The sequence below is a fragment of the Cervus elaphus genome, chromosome 25, assembly GCF_910594005.1.
Source record: "Cervus elaphus chromosome 25, mCerEla1.1, whole genome shotgun sequence".
Classification (NCBI taxonomy): domain Eukaryota; kingdom Metazoa; phylum Chordata; class Mammalia; order Artiodactyla; family Cervidae; genus Cervus; species Cervus elaphus.
In genome coordinates, this window is record NC_057839.1 from 6,283,022 (window position 1) to 6,308,473 (window position 25,452).

The following is a 25,452-nucleotide window of genomic DNA, read 5'->3' on the forward strand; positions in this document are numbered from 1 at the left end:
CTAGGTGACTCAATCCTTTCCCAGGAGTTTCTTTCTTTTTCCAGTCTTGGTGGAAAAATGTGTGAATGTTACACCACCACATAGACCAAAGAATTGTGACTTACATCACAATCTGTGTAGTGACTTTGTGGCATTTAAATAATTGCATTACCTTCCTGAAAATTCATTTCTACCACCACCACCATCTGCAAGAATTTGCAGTATGCATCTGACACTCCCCTTCCACACACCCCACCTAGCATGCTGATCTGAAGGTCACCCTCAAAAACACCCCCATTTGAGGAGAAAGAGCAGAGAATTCAGGTACACTATATATATTTTTGAGACATTTCATCCAGAAAACCTCCCATCTAGTGAAAGTAGCAGTACTCAAATACTCAAATATTTTTTGGTAGGACTCTGCTTTGCCAGAACATTTTTAGGACTGAGGTATAAATGAATGAGAAATGTATAAAGTCAATTTTGCTTAAAAGGGGCAGGAGGATTTCAAGATTAAGAGAACAAATGCTTGGAGCAAAACATGATTTGAGTTTTATTGAACCAAGAAGACTGAAAAAAAGTGTCTAGAACACTCAGAAAATCTTTATCAAGTCTCAGCTCAGCACTCCGGGGACTCATTCTTACATTTATAAAATTCAGAGCTGATGAGCTGTGTGCTGTGAGTGTCTGCTTGAGCTTATGACTCACCTCCAAGTCTTGGCTGTAGGATTTCAGCCTCTAGGATTACACTTAAGGGTCAAATAGAACTTGTAGCCCCCTTGGCTACACAGAGGCACCAAAAAGGATCTTCACCCCTGATTACATTGGGGGTAATTTGTCAATCAAAAGATGTTATTAAACTTATCCAGAATAGACCAACAAACCAAGTTTAGGGGAGAGAAAAAATTACATTTTCAGATGCCAGCATGCCATCACAAATATAGTCTCTGAAGTAACCAACATAGCTTAGGCAACATTAAAATTGAATCACTGGAAACACTAAAAATATGATAACAAGGGGTAGCACATCATTCAGTTTTATGCACCCTGTCACATAAATTATTTGCAGTTCACGTATGTTATGCTCTCTTAAATCTCCCTCTGGGTACAGTTTTAATGGCATCCCACAAGTTTTGATATGTCATGTTTTCATTATCACTTAGTTCAAAATACTTTCTAATTTTCATAACGTTTCTTCTTTTGATACATGGGACACTTAGGAATTAGAACCATGTTGCTTGATGTCCAAACATTTGGAGATTTCTTTGTTTTCTTTTTGCTCTTGCTTTCTTAGTTTCACTTTGGACAGAAAACATTCTGAAAATTTCAATTCTTTGAACTTTGTTGAGATTGGCTTTAAGAGCCAGGAAACAGTTCATTTTGGTAAGTGTCCTATGTGCACTTGGAAAGGATGTATAATATTCTATCATTGTTGGGTAAAGATATCTACATATGTCAATGAGACCAAGTCTGCTAATTGCATTGCTCATATCTTCTATGCCCTTATTGGACTTTTGTTTTATCAATGACAAACTGTGTGTGCATGCATGCTAAGTCGTTTCAGTCATGTCTGACTCTTTACGACCCTATGAACTATAGCCCACCAGGCTCCTCTGTCCATGGGATTCTCCAGGCAAGAATACTGGAGTAGGTTGCTGTCCCCTCCTCCAGGGGATCTTCCCAGGGTGTTTTTAAATCTCCAGTTCTGATTGTGAGCTTGCTATTTCTCCTTCTAGGTCTGTCAACCTTTGCTTTATATGTATTTTGAAGCTATAGTATTCAATTCAGTTCAGTTGCTCAGTCGTGTCTGACTCTGCGACCCCATGAATCACAGCACACCAGGCCTCCCTGTCCATCACCAACTCCCGGAGTTTACTCAGACTCATGTCCGTCGAGTCAGTGATGCCATCCAGCCATCTCATCCTCTGTCATCTCCTTCTCCTCCTGCCCCCAATCCTTCCCAGCGTCAGGGTCTTTTCCAATGAGTCAACTCCTCGCATGAGGTGGCCAAAGTGCTAGAGTTTCAACTTCAGCATCAGTCCTTCCAATGAACACCCAGGACTGATCTCCTTTAGGATGGACTGGTTGGACCTCCTTGAGGTCCAAGGGACTCTCAAGAGTCTTCTCCAACACCATAGTTCAAAAGCATCAATTCTTCGGTGCTCAGCTTTCTTCACAGTCCAACTCTCACATCCATACATGACTACTGGAAAAATCATAGCCTTGACCAGACAGACCTTTATTGGCAAAGTAATGTCTCTGCTTTTTAATATGTTATCTAGGTTGGTCATAACTTTCCTTCCAAGGAGTACGTGTCTTTTAATTTCATGGCTGCAATCACCATCTGCAGTGATTTTGGAGCCCCAAAAAATAAAGTCTGAAAAAAAAATTAAAAAAAAAATAAATAAAGTCTGACACTGTTTCCACTGTTTCCCCATCTGTTTCCCATGAGGTGATGGGACCAGATGCCATGATCTGAGTTTTCTGAATGTTGAGCTTTAAGCCAACTTTTTCATCTCCTCTTTCACTTTCATCAAGAGGCTTTTTAGTTCCTCTTCACTTTCTGCCATAAGGGTGGTGTCATCTGCATATCTGAGGTTATTGATATTTCTCCTGCCAATCTTGATTCCAGCTTGTGCTTCTTCCAGCCCAGCGTTTCTCATGATGTACTCAGCTATATTATTATTGCATACTAATTTAGGATTGCTATGTCTTCCCAGTGAATGGCCTCTTTCATTTTGAAAACTCTTTTTCTCCAGCAAAGCCTCTTGCCTTGAAGTTTAGTTTATCTGATGTTAAAATAGCCATGCCAGAATTTCTTGATTCCTGTTTGCATGCTGTATTCTTTTACATAATTTTACTTTTGTCTTTGTTGTCCTTATGCTTGTAAGCAGCATTTAGTTAGGGTTTGGCTATAGCTTGAAGGTTGCTCTCTTATACTGAAGAGTTTTTATTTGTCTTTGTATTATACTTCAGCAGTTTCACTGTGATGTTTCTAGATGTGGTTTTCTTTGTGTTTATCTGCTTGAGGTTTGTAGCACTTGAATCTGTGGCTTGATTTATTACATCCATTTTTAAAATTCTCATTTATTTATCTCTTCAAATATTGCCTCAGAGTCATTCTTTGTCTCCTTTTTTTTCAGGATTCCGATTATAAATGTTGGACTTTTTCATCATGTCTTGTGCTTTTCTCTCTAGTCTCCATTTTTTCTCTCTGTGCATCAGTGAGGATATTTTTCTCTTGACCTATCTACCGAATCATTAATTTTCTCTTCATCTGTGCATAACCTACTGTTAAATTGATCTATTTAGTTATAAATTTTAGATAATATACTTTATCATTCTAGAATTTTAGACTTACTTCCTTGTCTATATTCTGGTTTTCTGATGGTATTCTCCATCTTTTATTTATTTTCTAGAGCATATTTCATTATTGTTTTAAAGCCCATGTTTGAGAGGTTCAATATCTAGGTCTTATAAATCTCTATTACCATGTTATTTCTTTTACTTTTGGTCCTGTCTCTTAATATGACTGGCATTTTTAATGAAACATGGGCATTAGAATTAAAAATTTATAAACTACCTAGATGAACTTCCACTTCTAGAAAGTATTAGAATAGGGGCAATGAACTTAACCTAAACATGGACTGAGTTGTGATGAGGCTGGATTTCAGTCTTTGTAAGGCCTGATCTATTTCTAACTTGGTTTTGCTCCTAAAATGTAATCCTTCAGGGGTCAAACTGAAAGCCTGGGTATTTACCAGGAACCCTCTTCCTAGGAAGATGCAGAACTCCAACAGTTATCTCTTAACACCATGAGCCTGCCAAAAGCTCTGTTTGGCTCTACATTTTGTGGTAGCATCTCTTGACCTCTCAGTTTCTCTTGACTTCTGTCATTTAGGATTTAGCAAAAGCCTTGGAATAAGCAGCTTGCGTTACCAGGCTCATGTCTCTGTGGTCCCTCCAGTCTGGGGCCCTCAAGTCCTCAATGTCTTTGTGGCACCGATCCAGGTTTTGTCTTCCTGGATTGCTCAAAGTCCTGCTTACATTCTTTGCTTGGCACACCATTTTTTGCTCAATTTCTCAAATTCATTACCCATACCATTTTTTGGCAAATTAATTTATTTATTATTATTTATTATTAATTTATTTATTTATTTTAATTGGAGGCTAATTACTTTACAATATTGTAGTGGTTTTTGCCATACATTGACATGAATCAGCCATGGGTGTACATGTGTTCCCCATCCTGAACCCCCTTCCCACCTCCCTCCCCATCCCATCCCTCAGGGTCATCATCCCAGTGCACCAGCCCTGAGCACCCTGCCTCATGCATCGAACCTGGACTGGCGATCTATCTCACATATGATAATATACATGTTTCAATGTTATTCTCTCAAATCATCCCACCCTTGCCTTCTCCCACACAGTCCAAAAGTCTGTTCTTTACATCTGTGTCTCTTTTGCTGTCTCACATATAGGGTCATCATTACCATCTTTCTAAAATCCATATATATGTGTTAATATACTATATTGGTGTTTTTCTTTCTGACTTACTTCACTCTGTACAATGGGCTCCAGTTTCATCCACCACATTAGAACTGATTCAAATGCATGCTTTTTAATGGCTGAGTAATATTCCATTGTGTATATGAACCAGAGCTTTCTTATCCATTCATCTGCCAATGGACATCTAGATTGCTTCCATGTCCTAACTACTGTAAACACTGCTGTGATAAACACTGGGGTACACATGTCTCTTTCAATTCTGGTTTCCTTGGTGTGTATGCCCAGCAGTGTGATTGCTGGGTGGTATGGCATTCTATTTCCAGTTTTTTAAGGAATCTCCACACTGTTCTCCATAGTGGCTGTACTAGTTTGCATTCCCACCAACAGTGTAAGAGGGTTCCTTTTTCTCTGCACCCTCTCCAGCATTTATTGTTTGTAGACTTTTTGATAGCAGCCATTCTGACTGGCGTGAGATGGTACCTCATTGTGGTTTTGATTTGCTTTTCTTTGATAATGAGTGATGTTGAGCATCTTTTCATGTGTTTGTTAACCATCTATCTGTCTTCTTTGGAGAAATATCTGTTTAGTTCTTTGGCCCATATTTTGATTGGGTCGTTTATTTTTCTGGAACTGAGCTGCAGGAACTGCTTATATATTTTTGAGATTAATTATTTGTCAGTTGCTTTGTTTGCTATTATTCTCTCCCATTCTGAAGGCTGTCTTTTCACCTCGCTTATAGTTTCCTTTGTTGTGCAAAAGCTTTTAAGTTTAATTAGGTCCCATTTGTTTAGTTTTGCTTTTATTTCCATTACTCTGGGAGGTGGGTCATAGAGGATCCTGCTATGATTTATGTCAGAGAGTGTTTTGCCTATGTTTTCCTCTAGGAGTTTTATAGTTTCTGGTCTTATGTTTAGATCTTTAATCCATTTTGAGTTTATTTTTGTGTATGGTGTTAGAAAGTGTTCTAGTTTCATTCTTTTACAAGTGGTTGGCCGGTTTTCCCAGCACCACTTGTTTAAGAGATTGTCTTTTCTCCATTGTATATTCTTGCCCCCTTTGTCAAAGATAAGGTGTCCATAGGTGTGTGGATTTATCTCTGGGCTATTTTGTTCCATTGATCTATATTTCTGTCCTTGTGCTAGTACCATACTGTCTTGATGACTGTAGCTTTGTAGTATAGTCTGAAGTCAGGCAGATTGATTCCTCCAGTTCCATTCTTCTTTCTCAAGATTGCTTTGGCTTTTCAAGGTGTTTTTGTATTACCATACAAATTGTGAAATTATTTGTTCTAGTTCTGTGAAAAAATACCATTAGTAGCTTGATAGGGATTTAATTGACTCTAGATTACTTTGGGTAGTATACTCATTTTCACTATATTGATTCTTCCAATCCATGAACATGGTATATTTCTCCATCTGTTTGTGTCATCTTTGCCTGCAAGGTGGGAGACCTGGGTTTGACTCCTGGGTTGGGAAGATCCCCTGGAGAAGGGAAAGGCTACCCACTCCAGTATCCTGGCCTGGAGAATTCCATGGGGTCACAAAGAGTCAGACATGACTGAGCAACTTCACTTTCACTTTGATTTCTTTCATCAGTGTTTTATAGTTTTCTATGTATAGGTCTTTTGTTTCTTTAGGTAGATTTATTCCTAAATATTTTATTCTTTTTGTTGCAATGGTGAATGAAATTGTTTCCTTAATTTCTCTTTCTGTTTTCTCATTGTTAATGTATAGGAATGCAAGGGATTTTTGTGTGTTAATTTTATATCCTGCAACTTTACTATATTCATTGATTAGCTCTAGTAATTTTCTGGTAGAGTCTTTAGGGTTTTCTATGTAGAGGATCATGTCATCTGCAAACGGTGAGAGTTTTACTTCTTCTTTTCCAATCTGGATTCCTTTTATGTATTTATTTATTTTTCTGCTCTGATTGCTGTGGCCAAAATTTCCAAAACTATGTTGAACAGTAGTGGTGAGAGTGGGCACCTTTGCCTTGTTCCTGATTTTAGGGGAAATGCTTTCAATTTTTCACCATTGAGGATAATGTTTGCTATGGGTTTATCATATATAGCTTTTATTATGTTGGGGTATGTTCCCTCTATGCCTGCTTTCTGGAGGGGTTTTTTTTCATAAATGGATGTTGAATTTTGTCAAATGTTTTCTCTGCATCTATTGAGCTAATCATATGGTTTTTATCTTTCAATTTGTTAATGTGGTGTATCACATTGACTGATTTGCAAATATTGAAGAATCCTTGCACCCTTGGGATAAAGCCTATTTGGTCATGATGTATGATCTTTTTAATGTTGTTGGATTCTGTTTGCTAGAATTTTGTTGAGGATTTTTGCATCTATGTTCATCAGTGATATTGGCCTGTATTTTTCTTTTTTGTGGCATCTTTGTCTGGTTTTGGTATTAGGGTGATGGTAGCCTCACAGAATGAGTTTGGCAGTTTACCTTCCTCTATGATTTTCTGGAAGAGTTTGAGTAGGATAGGTGTTAGCTCTTCTCTAAATTTTTGGTAGAATTCACCTGTGAAGCTGTCTGGTCCTGGGCCTTTTTTTGTTGTTGTTGGAAGATTTTTTATTATAATTTTGATTTCTGTGCTTGTGACGTATCTGTTAAGATTTTCTATTTCTTCCTGGCTCAGTTTTGAAAGGTTATACTTTTCTAAGAATTTGTCCATTTCTTCCAAGTTGTCCATTTTATTAGCATATAATTCCTGATAGTAGTCTCTTATGATCCTTTGTATTTCAGTGTTGTCTGTTGTGATCTCTCCATTTTCATTTCTAATTTTGTTGATTTGATTCTTCTCCCTTTTTTTCTTGATGAGTCTGGCAGCATTGATTGTCCAACTCACTTTTAATGAATTTTTCTTCCCTCTAGAATCATGGCTTCTAAAGTGCAGGCTATTCTGGTAGTTCTCCAAACAGTTTTGATTTTTTTTAATATTCCTTTTCTTGTTTTTCTCAGTGAGAAGTCAGCTCTGCTTCAAGAGAGCTTACAATTCTAGGGCCCTTTCAGCTTCTGTGCCTTTTCATATGCTGTTCCATTGTCCTTGCTTCAAGACTCAATAAATGATCACTTTCCCTTGAAATCTTCCCTGTGACTTATTCTGTTCCTCTGCCATCCAAGTGGCATTAACATCCTCCTAGTGCCAATACAGGAGACATAAGAGACATGATTTTGATCCCTGGGTCAGGAAGATCCCCTGGAGAAGGAAATGGCAATACATTTCAGTATTCTTGACTGGGAAATCCTATGGACAGAGGAACCTGGTAGGCTACAGTCCATGGGATCACAAAGAGTTGGACACAACTGAGTGACTGAGCATGCGCGCTCATGTACACACACACACACACACACACAGGGTTTGGAATGATTTGCCAATGAAGAATTCCATTCCAGAAATCCACAATATTCTACCAACAGTAATATTATACTTGTCCAATGCTTATATATATAAATGTTAAACTCATTGATAACAGCTAAGAATCAGGACACAAATCATCTTTCAATTGTAGCATCTCTTGAAAAACCTGAAGATGTGGATCCACCAGGCTTAAATTCTACATGACAACATCTGGCTGCATAACAGCTGTTTCCCTTTCATGGGGCAATGGCTCTGCAGTTCTCAGTCCCCAGCACTCTCTATGGTTGTACTTACATTACAAACTCATCTGAATTACAACATCACTGACTCAATGGACATGGATTTGAGCAAACTCTGGGAGATAGTGGAGGAAAGAGGAGGTTGGCTTGCTACAGTCCATGGGCTCACAAAGAGTTGGACACAACTTAGCGACTGAACAATGACCGGTATTTGAGTTTGTAATCCTCGGTCTATGCATGTGTGCTACCCATCAGTCTAAGAACTCCTTATGAATAGACATTGTATCTTTTCATCTCTCTCCCAATACCTGTCACATTCCTGGAATGCCAGAGAAGTCAGACCATATTTGCAGACAAATCTCTACAAGAATGCTATACTTTTAGAGCAGTAAAATTATTCTGTAGAATACTATAATGGTGGATATATGGCATTATACATTTGTCAAAAACCTACAAGACTATACCACACAGAGTGAACTCTAATGTAAACTATGGGTTTTAGTTTAAAATAATATATCAATCCTGGTTTGTCCATTGTAATAAATATACCATACCAAGTCAAGATATTAAAATCGGGGACATTGTGAGGGTGGAGTTCATGGGAACTCTATTTTCTGTACAATTTTTCCATAACCTTAACTGTTCTAAAAGTAGCCTCTATTAGAAAAATAAATACAAATGCTACCAATGAGAGTGACAAATCCAGTAAAACAAGTTTCTCCTGCAGGATTCAAGTCAGGCAACAAGACAGAAATACTTACCATGAGACACTCATCTGTCCCACCACTTTTAGGGGCAGCAGGAAAAGAAGCCTTTCCTGTCTGGGGTTGTGGGTAAGGAACGACTCAGACTCACAAGGTGGTGGCTGGTCTGCTTTATGCACTCTTGATCAGGGATACTGGAAAAATAGGGCAAAGTTCAAGTAATAACCTACAGAGAAAGCTAGGATGACCCCCAAATAGCCCCAAAAAGGCCGACAGAAGAACAGCAACTAGAACCTGTTGCCCACTCTCTGGGACCTACTTCCATCCAACTCCACCATGAAATGGAGGATTTTCCAGGTCTGATGTTTTGTCTCATGTTTTATATTCAGTGTAATAGGGGATTTTGCCTGCAACCAATCTGTCCAGTCATCCCAAAGTGCTAAGTCATTTTTTCAGTAACCCTCTATACTTCTCTGCATCTGTGTTACTTATTAAGACTGAGAGGGGAAGAGAGAAGCAAAGACTCATAGACTGTAAGCTCCACAAGAGCAGGGAACAGAGTTGTTCATTCACCAATGTACACATAGTAGATACGTCATTGATAGTTGTTGAGTGAGCGAGTAAAGAATCTTGCAAGAATGCAGCTTCAAATCACAAAATGGCAGATTGCAGAGAGTTATCTCGGGCATTCTTCAATCAAACATGCAGGTATTTCCAAGACCCATCCACATCCGTGCATCCTCTGCCCCTCACCACCCGCCTCTCTTCGGGCTGCATGGCTGCATGGCTGCGGGCTTGCTCAGTGAGCCCCCTGCTGGGAGCCGTGGGCACTGCAAGGTAACCCATCGCTCTTGGCTGTTCTGGCCGTGTGAGGTCAGTTCCAGCTCTGCTACAAGAGACCTCTTCACATAAGCTGTGCTGGATGGTGACCTGGACACCCTCAGAGCAGACTTTCCATATGGAAAATAAAACTGTGTTTTGCTTGTTTGATGAACGGTTTTGGTAAAATGTTCTCTTACTTTTTCCTAGACATCGCCTGGTGGTATTACCAGTATCAGAGAGGTAAAAAAAGTTTAAACTAACTTGACTGCTTTGGTTACATTACTTTCAGTGGGCGAGCTTCTTAATCAAGGATGTATTTTGTCAGTAGTCTTCTCACAGACAAAATATCTGTGCCCCCGTCAGCAAGCTTCTTTTAAATAGATATAGTTGGAAACATTCTTTTAGAGACAAGTTATAGGAAAATCTTTGCTTCCCCTAAAGAAACTGATATTTTTTCCTCTCACAGACTATAAGATACATGTAAAAGCTCAGAGCCAGTTTGTGGCTCAAGTGTAGTAACTGCTTGGAACAAATGACCTGAATTTTTGTGTTCTCTTTTTCCCTGTGTCTCAACCTCCTAATCTAATTAATATTTTCCAAGGCAGTTTTTCTTATTACTTTATCTCTTTTTATTTTATTGCATGTGTTTCATATAATCAACTTCAAATCCTTTGTGAAACAAAGCAAAATGTGTTTAAATAAACAAATAGTGAGGAAGAGAGAAGGTGGTAGTCTGTGTGTTATGAGATAGGTGAAAGGTAGGTAGGTGGAAGGGTAAGTGGATAGAGATCAGGAACCAAAACCTCAGATGCCTGCAGAACTAGGCAGAGAGAAGAGATGAAGTCACCCAGAGGTAGACAGAGGGCACAGGAGAGGTTTCCACTGCTCGAGGGGTCAGCCCTGCTCAGCTCTGATAAAGTTGTCAGAGAATCTCATTTTCCGAGAGAAACTAGAAATTCAAACTTGTGCATGGATCTCTCATCTTTAAATATTGGAAATTCCAAACAAAATACATTTTATAGGCCAAACACGACCTGTCTTTGAACTCTGTTCAAGCCAAGGACCAACACATTTTGCAATCTCAAAGCTAGATGGTTGGTACAAAATCCAATCCAGAAAATAATTTCCAGTCCAAGGAGAAGGAGATAGAAATGGTCATGGTCTTTGGGCCTATCTTGGTTGTGAACCTAACAGAGGAGATCCGTTACCAGGGAGAAGACCACAGACCACTCACAGTCTAAGGGCCTCACTCTTGCACGGGCAGAGAGCTCGCCAGAAGCAGAACTACTGCGAGGCTGGTTGTGCAGCTTGTGCTGGAGGGAAGCAGAAGCCATTGGAGAGGCACGTGGAAGCCAGATCTGCCTGGACTGGCCGGACTTGAGGTCCAGCTCTGTCTGCAGCTGACTGTGTGGCCCAGGACTCAGGCACAGGCAGAGGAGAGAGAGGAGAACTCCTCCCGCGCTAGAATCCTCAACATGGGCTCCAAGTGTCTGAAAGAGACAGGAGCTCAGGGAATGTGAGTCAGGTGCAGTTCCTTTTTCTGAGAGGGCCTATAGCTTTCATCCACACTCAGAAGAGCCTGTGGCCCCGAAACATTAAGGCCCATGTAATCTGAATCATCTTCTTCAAACTTGCCTTCGGTCTGAGAACTACCTGTATAACATCTACAGTCCTTAGATGTTATTCTGGTACTCTATCTTGCTTTAACTACCCCCAGCATTGGATTGTTCATCACTTTTTAAGGTTCTTATAGTTAGAAAAACTCTTGATCTTTTAGGACACCCATCTCCCTAACATTCTGATAGAGAGAGTAATGTTCCCTACTCCCCGCCACACACAGGTTGTAATGGGACAATGGGCATGAAAACATTTTACAGGATAAAAGCAATTTACAAACAAAGGTATTCTGATTTATTCTTGCTCTGTGGTTATCCCCATTGTATTCGCTCTCTGGGTTAATTTTTATCTCTTTCATTCAAATTCAACCTGACTTTGTAACTGGCTCATCATTATTTTTAATAACAAAAATAGTAATAACAAGTAGCACTTGGCCTCAGAAAGAAACTGTCAAGGAGGCTCCCATCTATTAATTCTATTTCCTTTTCCTCCAACCAGGGTGCTGGTCCCACTTCCTTTAGTGGGGCCACTTGGACAGCACTCAGAGGCTCCCCAGGGGAAAACAAGGATGTGAAAACCTCCACAGCTCCTTCCAAAGTTGCTTTGAAATATAGCTACAGTGGCCAGAACCGTGAACCTTACAAAGAAAAAGAAGGGACAGCTGGTGTGAAGGAAAAGAATGCTTAGACTGTGGGCACCTCCGTAAGATTGCTCTAGGTTTAAACAAATTAGTGTTGTCCATTCCCAAATCATGACCATGGGGGTCATAATCAACACATTTTTATAAAGGAATAGATTAAATTGAGAACAGAGGACAGTTCCCATTAGTGAGAAAAAGTACTATTTCATGAAACCTTTGCTTCAAAACATTTTACAAAATTTTTCCTTTATGTATATGGATTGTGATGTAAATTGTAATTCTTACAATGAAAAAAAATTAAGAACCCCTGTTTAAGCCCCTAACACTCACCATGCCAGTGATTTCACAGCAGTAGCATCTTGAATCCCAAATATGTAAATTTTCTTCAGTAACTGATGTGACCACAGTCTGACAATTAGAGGGTGATGAAAAAGCCAAACAAAAGCTTGGCAGTCAATATCCAAATATTCAGATATTATAGAATCTCTTTGATATGGAAAATTGACCCTCCTGGTCAGCCAGCAAACAAACCAGTTCTGTCTTAATGAAGTGAGTTTAATATTTGATATATCTATAATTACTTAATGCATTTTTAATGAGAGAGATGGTAAGCAAGTGCAGTTTCTGAGTCAGAGTCTCTCAAACTTCTACAAAGGAATTTCCCTGAGCTTGTGAAGAATCTGATCATAATCAAAACTGAAAAGAGAAATCTTTTAAGCTTCTGGATAAGACAGACTTGAAAAGGTATACTAGACGCCTTCAAAAATACATTAGTTCTTCCAAAAATACTTTCATGTCTTCCTTCTTTACCTTTTAATGTAACTTTCACCTCTTTTCAGTGTTAAATTTCTGTGCATTTTTAAAAATAAAGTTGCTACTAAATCTAATGCTAGAAGATTTAAACCAACAACTTGTTTTCTATTTTTAAATGAGTTGAAAATATATGGGAGTATTCTGAATTATACTTATGTGGGATTATTTGTTTGTTTGAGAATGCTACAGTGTTTCATAATTGCTACTTAACTTGTTAGCTGGAAACATAACAATAATTAAAGGCTCTATTCAAATTATAAGGAAATTGGCCACTGGCAACTATTTTGTGTAAACAAAGTGTCATTTATATTGAGTAATATGCTCTGATCCCTGTAGGATGACAATATGTGTTCCCTAGCACATAAAAAAGATAACAATTGGGAATTGTCACCGAGATCTTCTGCTTCTCCCTTGGAACTCTACACCAATGTCCATTACCTCAGAAAAGAGGTACAAGATATAAACTCACTTTGATGGATTCATTTTGCATTGGGGTCATTGTCTCAAAAGGAAAAGTGACAATTGCAGAAAGAATCTGATGCAAAGAGACTGGCACTAGCTGGGGAAATGCACAGAGTGTGATGTACCCATCCTATCCTCTCAGACGGAAACTCAGCCTGTCCTCACTCTCCATCATCATGGGATATGATGGTGTGTGTACATTTCCAGAAGCCTGCCCATCTCATCACTACTCTTGCCAGTTCAGATTTACAGTCATTCAGTACATGGATTTGGTGATGCCTGCCTGACAACAACGGGCCAGGGAGGTGGGATGGCAATTGATTCTTGATTGAAGTAAATTTGTAGAAAGCATTCTGGTAGGGTCCAAAGGAATACACTTCTATGCTGGTAAAGTTCAGTGAAGTGAAGTGAAAGTCGCTCAGTCGTGCCGACTCTTTGCAACCCTATGGACTATGGAATTCTCCAGGCCAGAATACTGGAGTGGGTAGCCTTCCCTTCTCCAGGGGATCTTCCCAATCCAGAGATTGAACCCAGGTCTCCCACATTGCAGGTGGATTCTTTACCAGCTGAGCCACCAGGAAAGCCCAATGATGATGGTAAAACATTCAAGGTTCCGCTTATTGGATTTTATGATCCTACAATAGGAGATGGACAGAGCAATAGGATGCTTTATTAACTAGTGCAAAACTACTGCACTGTAGTACATGTAAACAGTTGTTTGTAGAGCCCTTCAAATGCTTCCAAAGCTTTCATTTATGTAAAGCAGTTCCCATTTAAGTTACTTTCCTATTATTTAAGGATGTCTGTTAGATATGACAATACTGGAAAATGCTTTCAAATTTTTAAATTAATATTTTACATGCTATAATTTGTACTTTTTGCCAAATCAAGCTAGCCTACCTCTAGTTTCCCAGATGGTGAGAGTTTACTCTATGGTTTTTTAATAGATTTGTCTCCCTTTGCAGTTTGGAGGATGTTAATCCATCTGCTCACTTACCTGTGTCTCTGGAATATTCAGATGAGCAGTGGAATATTCAGTGGGCAGCAAATTGAATGTACAAACAGATATTTTGAAAGAAAAAGAAATATTTTTGTATGCACTTATATTTAGCACTCAGAACACATGTATCTCCTAGGCTGAAGTTCCCTCCATAGGTGGTGTCCAACACACCTGGAGTAATGGACTGATGGTGAGATAGAAAGTGACTGAATAGAGAGGTGGGGTTCAAGGCAAGAAGGTCATCTGCAGTGTGACCCCCCAGCCTATGACCCTATGTCCCAGGTCACTACACCCCACTTTTGACAACCCAGATTATAGTCTGACAAGTGACCACCGAGGTGAGCTTCCCCAATGCCATCTCTTCTGGTTCCAGATAAGATTGAAGACGAGCTGGAGATGACCATGGTTTGCCATCGGCCTGAGGGGCTGGAGCAGCTGGAGGCACAGACCAACTTCACCAAGAGGGAGCTGCAAGTCCTTTATCGAGGTTTCAAAAACGTAAGACCCACACGGCCTCTGAAGGCCCAGGCAGGATTTCCCACCTGGGACTCGGCTCTCTCAAACGCCAAAGGGACCGCTCTGAGAGATTTTTGCATGTATGTAAGGAAAGCCATTCTATAAAGGAATCAGGAGAGCATGGTCGCGCACCAGCTAGAGAGAAAGGTGCCAGAAAGAGGCAGTATCGGGGGCGGGAAGCCGGCCGGTGGCCCAGAGGCTGGTGGGGTAGCACTGCTTCGGCCCGACACCCACCTCAGGACAGCCCATCACACTGGCGGTGTCATGAGTGTCCCGGAAATGTGGGCTTTAGGTCTGCTGCTAACCAAGCTCAGAGACTGACGTAGCAGCTTGAGAGCCAATGTGTTCATTTATCTCACGATTTCATACATTTAACTTCCTGAGAGCCTGGCTGGGAAGGTACTGGTAGCCCTATTTTACATTCTCATGGTAAGGACATTGAGAATCAGGGCCTGATTCACTCAAAGTCACGAAGCCTAGAAGGGGCTGAGCCAGGATCTAAACCCAGGTCTTTCTATCAATAATCTCACAGCCCAGACTCCCACCTCACTGTGCCTGTTCTCTGATAACATCTCACCCTTTTGCAAAGCAGCTTCAGTCCTAAAGTAGGACTTCTAGCCACTCTCCTTGGAGTCACGGAAGTGCACAGGGTGGTTACCCGGTCCCCGCCCACCAGGGCTCATGAGGACCCCAAGGCTCTCAGACTCCCCCACTGACTCCCTCTCCCTCACGCAGGAGTGCCCCAGCGGCGTGGTCAATGAAGAGACATTCAAGCAGATCTACGCTCAGTTTTTCCCTCATGGAGGTGAGTTCGGTCTTGAGAAAGACCCCTCCCGGCTCCCTCTCTTCTCCCTCCGGCACGCTTCCTTCCTCCAGCTCCACAGGGCCTTGTTATCTGCCTCCTCCTCAAGGTTGGGGAGACCTCGGGGCAGCTTTCCTCCCTTCCTGCAAGATGTGGAATCCACTAAAGCTTTAGCAGAAAAGAGCTCTGAAAATGGACCTTCTCCCAGAGATGGTAGTGATAAAGCAGTATCATAAAATCTCCTAACAGCCCTGGAAAGCTGGTGTGGTTATCGGAGGATGGGGCCGCTAAGTCTCAGAGAAGCTAAGCAGTTCACTGAAGGTCACACAGCTAGAGAGCGGCAGACTCCCTAGAACTAGATCCCAGAGTCCTACCTAAAGCTCTGCTGTGTTAGGCCCACCCTCCACTGTGGCATGTTGTGTCTTTTCCTTAAAACGGCTGAGGCAAGGTGGAATTTTGAAAAAGAACTTTAGTAAATACCAGAAGCTGTAAAAATAGAGGACTCCAAAAAGAGGCAGGGTGAATAAAACCGTGCTTATAAATAAGGTTAGCCCGTGTCTCCGGCTCACAGCTGCTCTGCCACCCTGCCTGACTCCTGCGGGCCCCGCTCTGGCCCCGGGGGCTGGGACCTCAGAGGCTCTTCCCGTGACTTCAGTGTCACATGTCAACTTACTTCCTGCCCAGCAGCCATCTCCTGCAGGACCCCTTCCTCGGGTGCCGATGAAACAGAGATCCAAGCGTCCCAGATGTTATGGCCGATGTCCGAATCCCTGAGCAGGGGAGAGAAGGCTTCCAAGACAATGCAACTCGCAGGAAGGGACGTTTATTACTGACTCGAGCCAGGACTCTCCACCCGCAACCAACGCAGTGGTGCGGGTCAGAGAGCCCCGAGCCCAAGCTGTTACACAAATTTATAGGGTGAGAAGCGGATTGGTTACACGTTTGCAAAGCAATTTCATTGGTCAAAACTTGCGCGCGCACAGGACTTTCCTGGGGGTTTCCGCCCCATTCCTAATTTCCTAATTGGCAACCAGCAGTAAGTATTAAGTGAAAGCTAATTGGTCCTAATTGGCTAATTGGTTGCATCCAGGTGGCCTGATAATCTTACCAAGTAGGAAGGCCTACTCCTAATCTAAGCTGCGTTACTTCTGCTCGCCTCACACCAGACACTTTGAGGCTCTCTTTCTCATACGCCTCCCTCAGCAGCAGACAGGAGCCTTCTCCGGTGTGAGTTCCAGTACGGGGCTTCTCCCCCAGCTGGGGACAGTTTCGCCCCATGCAGGCCCCAGACCCACTATTTGTTGAGTCCTATTGAGCTCCTCTTTATTGAGTTTTGACTATGAGGCAAACTTAATGATGGTTCTAATGATATGACTGTGTGAAAGTTAAACAGTGTGCAGAGACGGGAAGGTGAAGCTCAGAGAGGTTGCGTTACAGTCCTGCAGTCACACAGCTAGGTAGTGACAGAACTCCTCTGAGTCCAGGTTTGTCTGATCCTTAGTGGGTGCGCATTCCATGGCATTGTGCTGCCATCCAGAAGAACATCTTCTACACACAGGACCGTGCCATTCATCCAACAAGAACTATACACAGAGACAGGAGCATCTCTCTCCAGGGATGGCTAGACTTAGGAGCAAAACCTGTCTTAGCTTTTGCTAGAACTTGCCACCTAAACCCCAGGAAAACCAAACAGGTCTCAGTTCACACTAGTGGTTTTTCCCACTCAGTAATCTTTTCCTTTCTATCACCCCAGCATCGCCCTCTTCTCTTTCTTATTGCTTTTAAGTGATCTCCCTCCCCTGTGCGGGGTCCCTGTTCCCATCACCTGCCTCTCCTTCTGTGCCTTGCAGATGCCAGCATGTATGCCCATTACCTCTTCCATGCCTTTGACACCACGCAGACAGGCTCCGTGAAGTTCGAGGTATGTTTGTCTCTCAGAGGCCCCAGGGGCCCATCAACTCTTCCTTTAAATGATGGGGGTCTTGGGAGGAGTGGATCATTCAATGCTTCAGTTCTTTACCATTTAAGAAGGATTTCCTGAAGACAGAAGAAACAACTGTCCTCCAAGAATTCAGGGCTAAGGGACTATCATCTAATGGCACCGAGCTGACCTCGCTGCAGGCTCTGCACTTGGCGCTCTGCCCGTATTAACTCATTTAACCCTCACAGTAGCCCTGACAAGGTAGGGGTCTACTATATATTACCAGTCAACAGAAGAGGAAAGAAAGATAATGAGAGACGGAGTGGCTTCCCCAAGGCCAGAGAGTAAGGGGTAAAGGAGGGCTTTGAACTCAGGTGGCATGTTTCCAGAGCCCACGCTCTTAGCCGCCAGATGATGCCACCACTTATATAGTAATTGCAGCCATGGGGTAAGGTGACAGCCGATGTCAGCACACACTGATTTCCCTTCTTCCTCCAGAAGCTCCTGCCCCAGTGTGGGGCAAGATAGGCAGTGGAAGGTGGGTGGCGTACTTTGCTGAGCTTGGCCACATCCTTCAGGAGTCAGAGGACCTGGAAGATATCATTCTGTAAAGACAGTCACGGTGTCTGACCCAAAGACAGAGCATCGCCCCACCAATGGCTTGCTGCTTAATGTCTCATGCCTCTTCCACTTCTCAGGACTTTGTAACTGCTCTGTCAATTTTACTGAGAGGAACCGTCCATGAGAAACTAAGATGGACATTTAATTTGTACGACATCAATAAAGATGGATACATAAACAAAGAGGTAAGTGAACTGAGGCTAGGAGCATGAGAGAGCCAATTAGAGAGAAAACATTCCCAGTCATGAGGATGAAATGGCCTGAACCAGGAGGGATCTGCTTTGGGGCAGAGTTGGTTCCTGACAAAATGAAGGTCACCTTTGACCTCCCCCATTGGCCTACCCTGTCCCATTCTTGGACACTCAGGATTAAGCAGATTCATTCATTCAATCTCAGTTATTCAATGTACATTCCAAAGGGGGTATAAATGATTTATTTCAGTGTAGAATAACTCTTCCCAGGATGATTTGCATTTTACCAGGTCAATGGCCACAAGTTAAAAGTAAAAACTGGAATAGTAACATTGCAGGCATCGCCAAGAAGAAAAAAAAGGAGATCTTTGAGAAAAGGAGATTACAATTGAATCATATTCAGTGCAGTTCAGTTCAGTCACTCAGTCGTGTCCAACTCTTTGCGACCCCATGGGTTGTAGCACATCAGGCTTTCCTATCCATCACCAACTCCTGGAGCTTACTCAAACTCATGTCCATTCAACCATCTCATCCTCTGTTGTGATGCCATCCATCTCATCCTGTCGTCCCCTTCTCTTATTAGCCACAACCTATTTTAACATTCTGAAGCTTCACTGCTTGACACTTTTAGAGCCTCAAAGTAGATGTGGTACCTAGATAGTGAAATACCCACAGGTCTATCTCAAAACTTACTTTGGTATCTACAGTATCCTGGAATCTCAGTCAAAGCTTGGATTTAGCACCTCGCAGCATCCCACTTCCTGATTTCCTATGTGCCAGGTACAGTGTCCAGAGTTACAAATATCATCTCTAATCCTCACCTCAACCCTTCAATTTCCATTCCTCAGTCATTCAGTCGTGGGTTTGTTCAACATATATTTGAGGGCTTGTTAGGTGTTCTAGGTGCTGAAGATAAAGTGGTGAACAATCCCCAGAATGCGAAAAATCCTAATAGCCACTAACAGCAGATATGGTAGGAATCCATTATATAATGGAATAACAAGTGGCCATGTAAAACCATGCAAAAGCAACTAGATATAATTTTAAATTAGTATTATACATTCCATTTAAAAATTATTTTTACAGTAGGATATATAATATTTTCTCAGTGTTGTAAATAATTAAATGCTTCTATATATACTCAAATATATGGTACTCTATGGAGAAGGAAATGGCAACCTACTCCACTATTCTTGCCTGGGAAATCCCATGAACAGAGGAGCCTGATGGGCTATAGTACATGTGGTCACAAACGAGTCGGACATGACTTAGTGATGAAACAACAACAAAAGATATCTAAAATATTCAAATACTACTTTACAAAATATATTTTTAAAAAGGACCCTAAAGTGAGACTTATAACAAGATCTTCAACCTTGGTTCAACCATTATTCCATCTCTGAATAATCTTACTAAATCCTGCTCCCCTTCTGTAATTTACAAACTAGACAAAATTGTCCCCATTAAATATCCATCAGACCTTTCTGGAGGCAGGATTAATAAAATTCTCCTTAAAAGAATATAAAGTGTGGATAAGCAGCTTCCTAGAAAAGGTAGCTGGACCTTCCCCTGGAAGTCATTTGGAAAGAGTTTCATCAAAATCGTAGCAAAGAAAATCCTGAGAGAGCAATCAAAATTTATCTTTAAGTCCTTTCTCTTATAAAAGTTATTCAGGAAAGAAACCTGTAGCCATATGGATGTTAAGGACTCCTTAAAGCACACATTTTAAATAAGCACGTGGACAGGTATACATTTCCTAGCTCTGTCCTAGCTCTGTCTCTGTTAGAACCTGAGAGCAATCACACAATGAGTAGACCTGGCACCTGGACCCTGGTTTCTCAATACCATTCTCCAATAAAAGCAACCAGTCTCCTAGGACTTGGTTGATTCCAGGCCTGGGAAAGAGAAAACACAAGATGATCTTAGAGCATCTTACAGTGTCAAAAAAAATGGGAGTGCTATTAAAGAAAAAAGGGTGGTGAAGAGCATGTCTGAAGGTCATAGAAGTCAGCCTAAAGGAGTTCACAATAGCCAAAGCTATTAATATTATAATATAAGCAGCAAAATACAAATTTATAGTTTGGGATTATAATCTGCAAAATAAATACCCATGTTGTTCAGTCACTTAGTCATGTCTGACTCTTTGCGACCCCATTTACTGCAGACCGCCAGGCTCTTCTGTCCATGGGATTCTCCAGGCAAGAATACTGCAGTGGGTTGCCATGCCCTCCTCCAGGGGATCTTTGCAACCCAGGCGTAGAACCCGTGTCTCTTACGTCTCCTGCATTGACAGGCAGGTTCTTTACCACCAGGGCCACCTGGGAATTCCGGGTCTCTAAAGACACTCCATCAGATATCCTGAAAACAAGGCTGCTTTCCTACATTCCTTTTCCTCATTCCGAGTAGGGATCGAGGAAGCCCTTGGAACACCATGCCTGGCCAGTGTAACCGGGAAAACACCATGGTGCCACCCAACCAATACGGGGCTCCCAGCCCCTGCAGACACGGTGCCAGGTGCAGAGAATGTAGCAACGAAGGATCAAGCATGTGTCCTCAGAGCTCACAGTTTTGGGGAAACAGATCCACAGAGCAATAAGAACCACTTACTTATTTTAATGAGTATGTACTGATCTCTGTTCCATGTTACTGAAAGGTTGGAAAGAAAATATGAAAGGATTTGTAACATCTATCTGGCCCTATGGTGATTTTTGTCTTTGTAGAAAGGGATTTTTTGGTTACAAAGATAGAAAACCATCAACTTCAATGAGCTTAAGTTGAGACCTTTCTTATAAAGATATAGGTAATTTCTCTAAAAGGTCTTTTAAGAAAGAAATAATTCTTGTTAAAGTGAAAAACGTTACAGGTAGTTTAATGTAGCACATTTTAATCCCCATTAAAACTAGAAAGTTGTTGGTCTCCCTTATGCTACACCCATCTCCTCTCTTTCATCTCCCTCCTGCAGCACTGTCTTAGGTCAAGATGACCACACTGTCCTCTGCAGGAATGGCTGGTGGTGGGGAGACCCCAGAGGATGCCTTAGTGAATAGGGTAACCATTCTCAGACACGGCCTCTCCAGGGTTTCTCTTGATCCCTGTTACTATCTCTGTCTACTTCAACCACTTTTCCCAGCAAACACATGTGCGTGTGGGTACGTATGTATGTGTGTATGCTCGCGAGAAATTACTCATGAGAAAACCCATGTCCTCCTCCATCTGCCACCTCCCTTCTCCTCTCTCTATTCCTCTACCTTTTTCACTTCTCTACGTGCTCTCCCTCGCTCCCAGCATTTCTCTCATCTCCTCTACTCCATCTGCTCCAGCCCACTCTTTTCAGGAGTTCATTTCTATATTTGTTTTCAGTGTCTGCTCTCCCCTGATCTCAACTAAAACCTGGAAATGATTTGCCCATGGTACCAACTCTGGCACAAACTGCAACTTTTCACTGACTTCTCAAGAGATAACAACTTGGTGACTCAGTTCCATAGTCAGATATCCACATTTGTTCCAATCGCCTGGTATAAACAAAGCCACACCAGCCAGTCATTCAAAGGAATTACAGAGCAGAGAGAAGGTGTTCCCAAAAAATGGGGTGTCGGCCAGTCAGTACATGAACAAATCCACTCAAATTCCACTTATAACTCATCACTTGGGAAAGCTCAGGAAGAACTGAGCCACCCAAGAACTTATGACAACAAAAGAATCGTCCTGGGAAGAGGCGCCCAGGACATACACCCTTCAGCTTCCTTTCTAACTCCCTCTCGCTAGCCGAGGTTCCTTTTAATCACTCTCTTTCCCAAGGGAGACAGAGAGCCCCAGACTGTCACCTAGAAGAGCTTAACTTCCTGGTCCCCACACCGTGTGCTTCCATGTCCCCTCTCCAGGAGATGATGGACATCGTCAAAGCCATCTATGACATGATGGGGAAATACACATATCCCGTGCTTAAAGAAGACACTCCAAGGCAGCACGTGGACATCTTCTTCCAGGTAAGAGCACACACCCTGTGTGGAAGCTTTAAGCTCAACTTAGACCAATCAACCCACAGCATCTGAGCAGTGTTTTGTATCCAAGCCTCCACTACACATGGTAAGAAGCAGAGAAGAATTACAAGATGTACTGTCCCCCAGGAATAGATTATTTTATTAAATAGACAAGTATACACTACAGAAGAGAACAAGGATGAATATTATCAAGTATAAGTGGTAGCGTGTGGACTCTAAATTTCATAAAAATGACTGGGGGATCAGAGTAAATAGCACATGTGCATACATCAAAATATTGTTATGTGTATTCCTTGTGCTAAGTCACTTCAGTTTTGCCCAACTCTGTGCTAACCTATGGATTGTAATTTGCCAGGCTCCGCTGTCCATGGGATTCTCCAGGAAAGAATAGTGATGTGGGTTGCCTTGCCCTCTTTCAGGGGATCTTCCCAACCCAGGGTTTGAACCTGTGTCTCTTATGTCTCCTGGATTGGCAGGAGGGTTATTTACCACTAGCACCACCTGGGAAGCCCTCAGAGTAAATACAGAAGATGCCATTAAACACATTTTTGTCATTGGTGTTAAGCATTTGTGTTTGAGGAACAAGGGGAAATCAGATGGAAACTAGGATAGGTTGGAAACTAGAGTGAGACCTTTAAATTGAAGAGTTTAGCCTTGCTCTGGTAAAAAGTAGGTGGATGCTGTTAATCTGTGACTAGAAGAGTGGCAAGATCTTAGTGGTATGCTGGTGAAAAGAAAAAAACTCACCTAGCAGGAGAGGATCGGCGAACATGAGAGCTCGTTCTCGATGAGCAAAAGCAGAGGTTTAGAGAGACTCAGGGTCACACGGTAAGTGACACAGACAGAAGGAGAGCTGTCTGTGTCCAGTGTTCCTACTGCCAGATGCACAGGCGAGAAGTGAGACTGGGCGTCAGCAGAATAATCGGGTGATGAGAAGGTGAGCATCTAGAGCAAATTTTTTCATTTGAAAGATGCTCATGGGGGTCAAAGTGCTGTAACCAGGGCCTGGAGTTGTCTGGCCAATGAAAGACCATCCTAATTGTCAGGGGAGTGTTGGTGAACAAAAAGTAGGTTTTGGAATGCAGATTACCAGTTTCTTTAAATTACTTCCTGTGTCTTTCAGAAAATGGACAAAAATAAAGATGGCATCGTGACTTTAGACGAATTTCTTGAATCCTGTCAGGAGGTAAGGAAAGATCTCAGGGCACAAAACCTCTAAATCTGGGAAAGGAAAGCTGGGGCTCGGGGACCTGAAGAAGGGAGGACACAAGAAACCTGCAGTTCTTCGACTCAGCGCCACCACAGCCACCAGCATCGCCGTTTAGAGTTCCAGCAGCCTCCACCCCTTAGACTGGCCCGCGGCAGGTTTTGGCCACGAACGGGTTGAGCCAGACAGACTAAGCAGGGGAGCAGGGGGCTGTGAAAGCCCAGAGCGGGCCTCTGTGGAACTGCAGACTTCCAAGTGGGCAACACTGACATTTCTCAATCTTCTTCTGCCTGACGGCCCACTTCCTAGACCAGGGATCCCCAGCCTCCGGGATCTAATGCCTGATGATCTGAAGTGGAGCTGATGCAACAATAACAGAAACAAAGTGAAAGTCACTCTGTGACTCCTTGGACTGTAGTCCATGGAGTTCTCCAGGCCAGGATACTAGGGTGGGGTGCCATGCCCTCCTCCAGGGGATCTTCCCAACCCAGGGATCGAACTCAGGTCTCCTGCATTGCAGGTGGATTCTTTACCAGCTGAGCCACAAGGAAAGCCCAAGAATCCTGGAGTGGGTAGCCTATCCCTTCTCCAGCAGATCTTCCTGACCCAGGAATCGAACCGGGGTCTCCTCCATTGCAGGTGGATTCTTTACCAGCTGAGCCACCAGGGAAGCCCAATAGAAATAAAGTTCACAATAAATGTAATGCGCTTGAATCATCCCCAAACTATCCCACCCTCCCCGCACCCCACCATCTGTGGAAAAATTGCCTTCCACGAAACCAGTCCCTGGAGCCAAAAAGATTGGGGACCACTGCCCTAGATCATAAGGGAGTTGCTGGGAAAAGTCCAAAGCTGTGATTCTTAAGCCACAGTGTGCATAAGAATTGCCTCAGAAGATTGTGAAAATGCACATTTCCAGGTCTCAATCCCAATCCCGGAGACTCTAGATCTTGGGTGTGGATCTAGAAAGCTTCATTTTAGCACAACTGCCCTGGCCAATGCTTTTAAAATTTCAATGTGCAAACCAACCTCCTTGAAGTTCTTGTTAAAATGCAGATCCTAATTCTGTGGGTCTCCGCTGATGCTTGTGTTCTAAAGGATATATTGGCCCCAGAGTGAGCCAGAGGCTGAACCAGAAATAATCACTTTCCTCTAATTTAGAAAAATGCATCTATACCCCTACTTTGTTTCAGAAAGATATACAGTTACTCTGATCTCCGCTTAGTAAGAACTGCAAGTGCAAGAAAGTGGGAGAGGGGAGAAGTTATTGACATGTAGTGAGCACCAGTCAAATTTTAGGTACATTACATAAACTTCACATAGTCAATGTATTTAAAAACTACAGTAGACTGAGAATTGATCATTCTTAACTGACTCTGACCAATGCCTTGGAGCAGTGCCCTAGAGAAGCCCTGCTAAACTTGGTACTAACCTGTTAGCTGATGGATCTTTGGGTAGTCTAGGGGTTCTGAACCAGTTATCAGGCAGCCAGAGGGGAAGTTGCTGAAAGAGAGGCTCAGGTCAGCAGTTATTTACCAACACGGTTAATAACATTTCCACACTTTAATCATTATGAGCTAGCTAACCACCAGTGTTCATCATACCCATTTTAAAGAAGGGAAAAGTGAGGTATTGCAAAGTTAAGAGATATGGTTAAGCCTCAAAAAATGATTGAGATGGAACTTGAACTATATCATTTTAATTTTAAATACTATGCCCTATTGTACTATGCATTTTGACTATGCTTTGATTGTGCTATGCTTTTTGACAGGTTTTTAATCAGTTTAGTTTCTCACATTAGCAACTTCTCTAACCATTCATTAACTCACTTTTTTTTCACAAACCACCCTGTAAGTAGGTACTATGATCCATACAATTGCACTCACAAAAAAACTGAGGCACAGAGAGCTAAGTACTTTGTCTAAGGTCACTCCGCTAGTAACAGAGCCAGAATTAGAATCTAGGCAGCCTGATTTCTGAATGCATGTACTTTTAAAAGATTTCAAATACCCATAATCAGCTTTGTTGACTTTCTC

The 25,452-nt window shown here is 42.1% G+C and overlaps 1 protein-coding gene across 4 annotated transcripts in view; it reads left to right on the forward strand.

Moving 5' to 3' along the window:
* Positions 1-25,452, forward strand: part of KCNIP1 (potassium voltage-gated channel interacting protein 1) — a 394,479-nt gene that overhangs the window by 366,536 nt on the left and 2,491 nt on the right. For 3 of the 4 annotated variants that reach the window (XM_043887543.1, XM_043887546.1, XM_043887545.1), the window contains 6 exons: positions 14,531-14,655; positions 15,409-15,478; positions 17,326-17,396; positions 18,095-18,202; positions 22,090-22,194; positions 23,333-23,395. In XM_043887543.1, the coding sequence (XP_043743478.1) occupies positions 14,531-14,655; positions 15,409-15,478; positions 17,326-17,396; positions 18,095-18,202; positions 22,090-22,194; positions 23,333-23,395 (542 nt within the window). Of the gene's footprint in view, positions 1-9,832; positions 9,866-14,530; positions 14,656-15,408; positions 15,479-17,325; positions 17,397-18,094; positions 18,203-22,089; positions 22,195-23,332; positions 23,396-25,452 lie in introns of all 4 variants that reach the window. The other variant, XM_043887544.1, reaches the window with a different exon arrangement.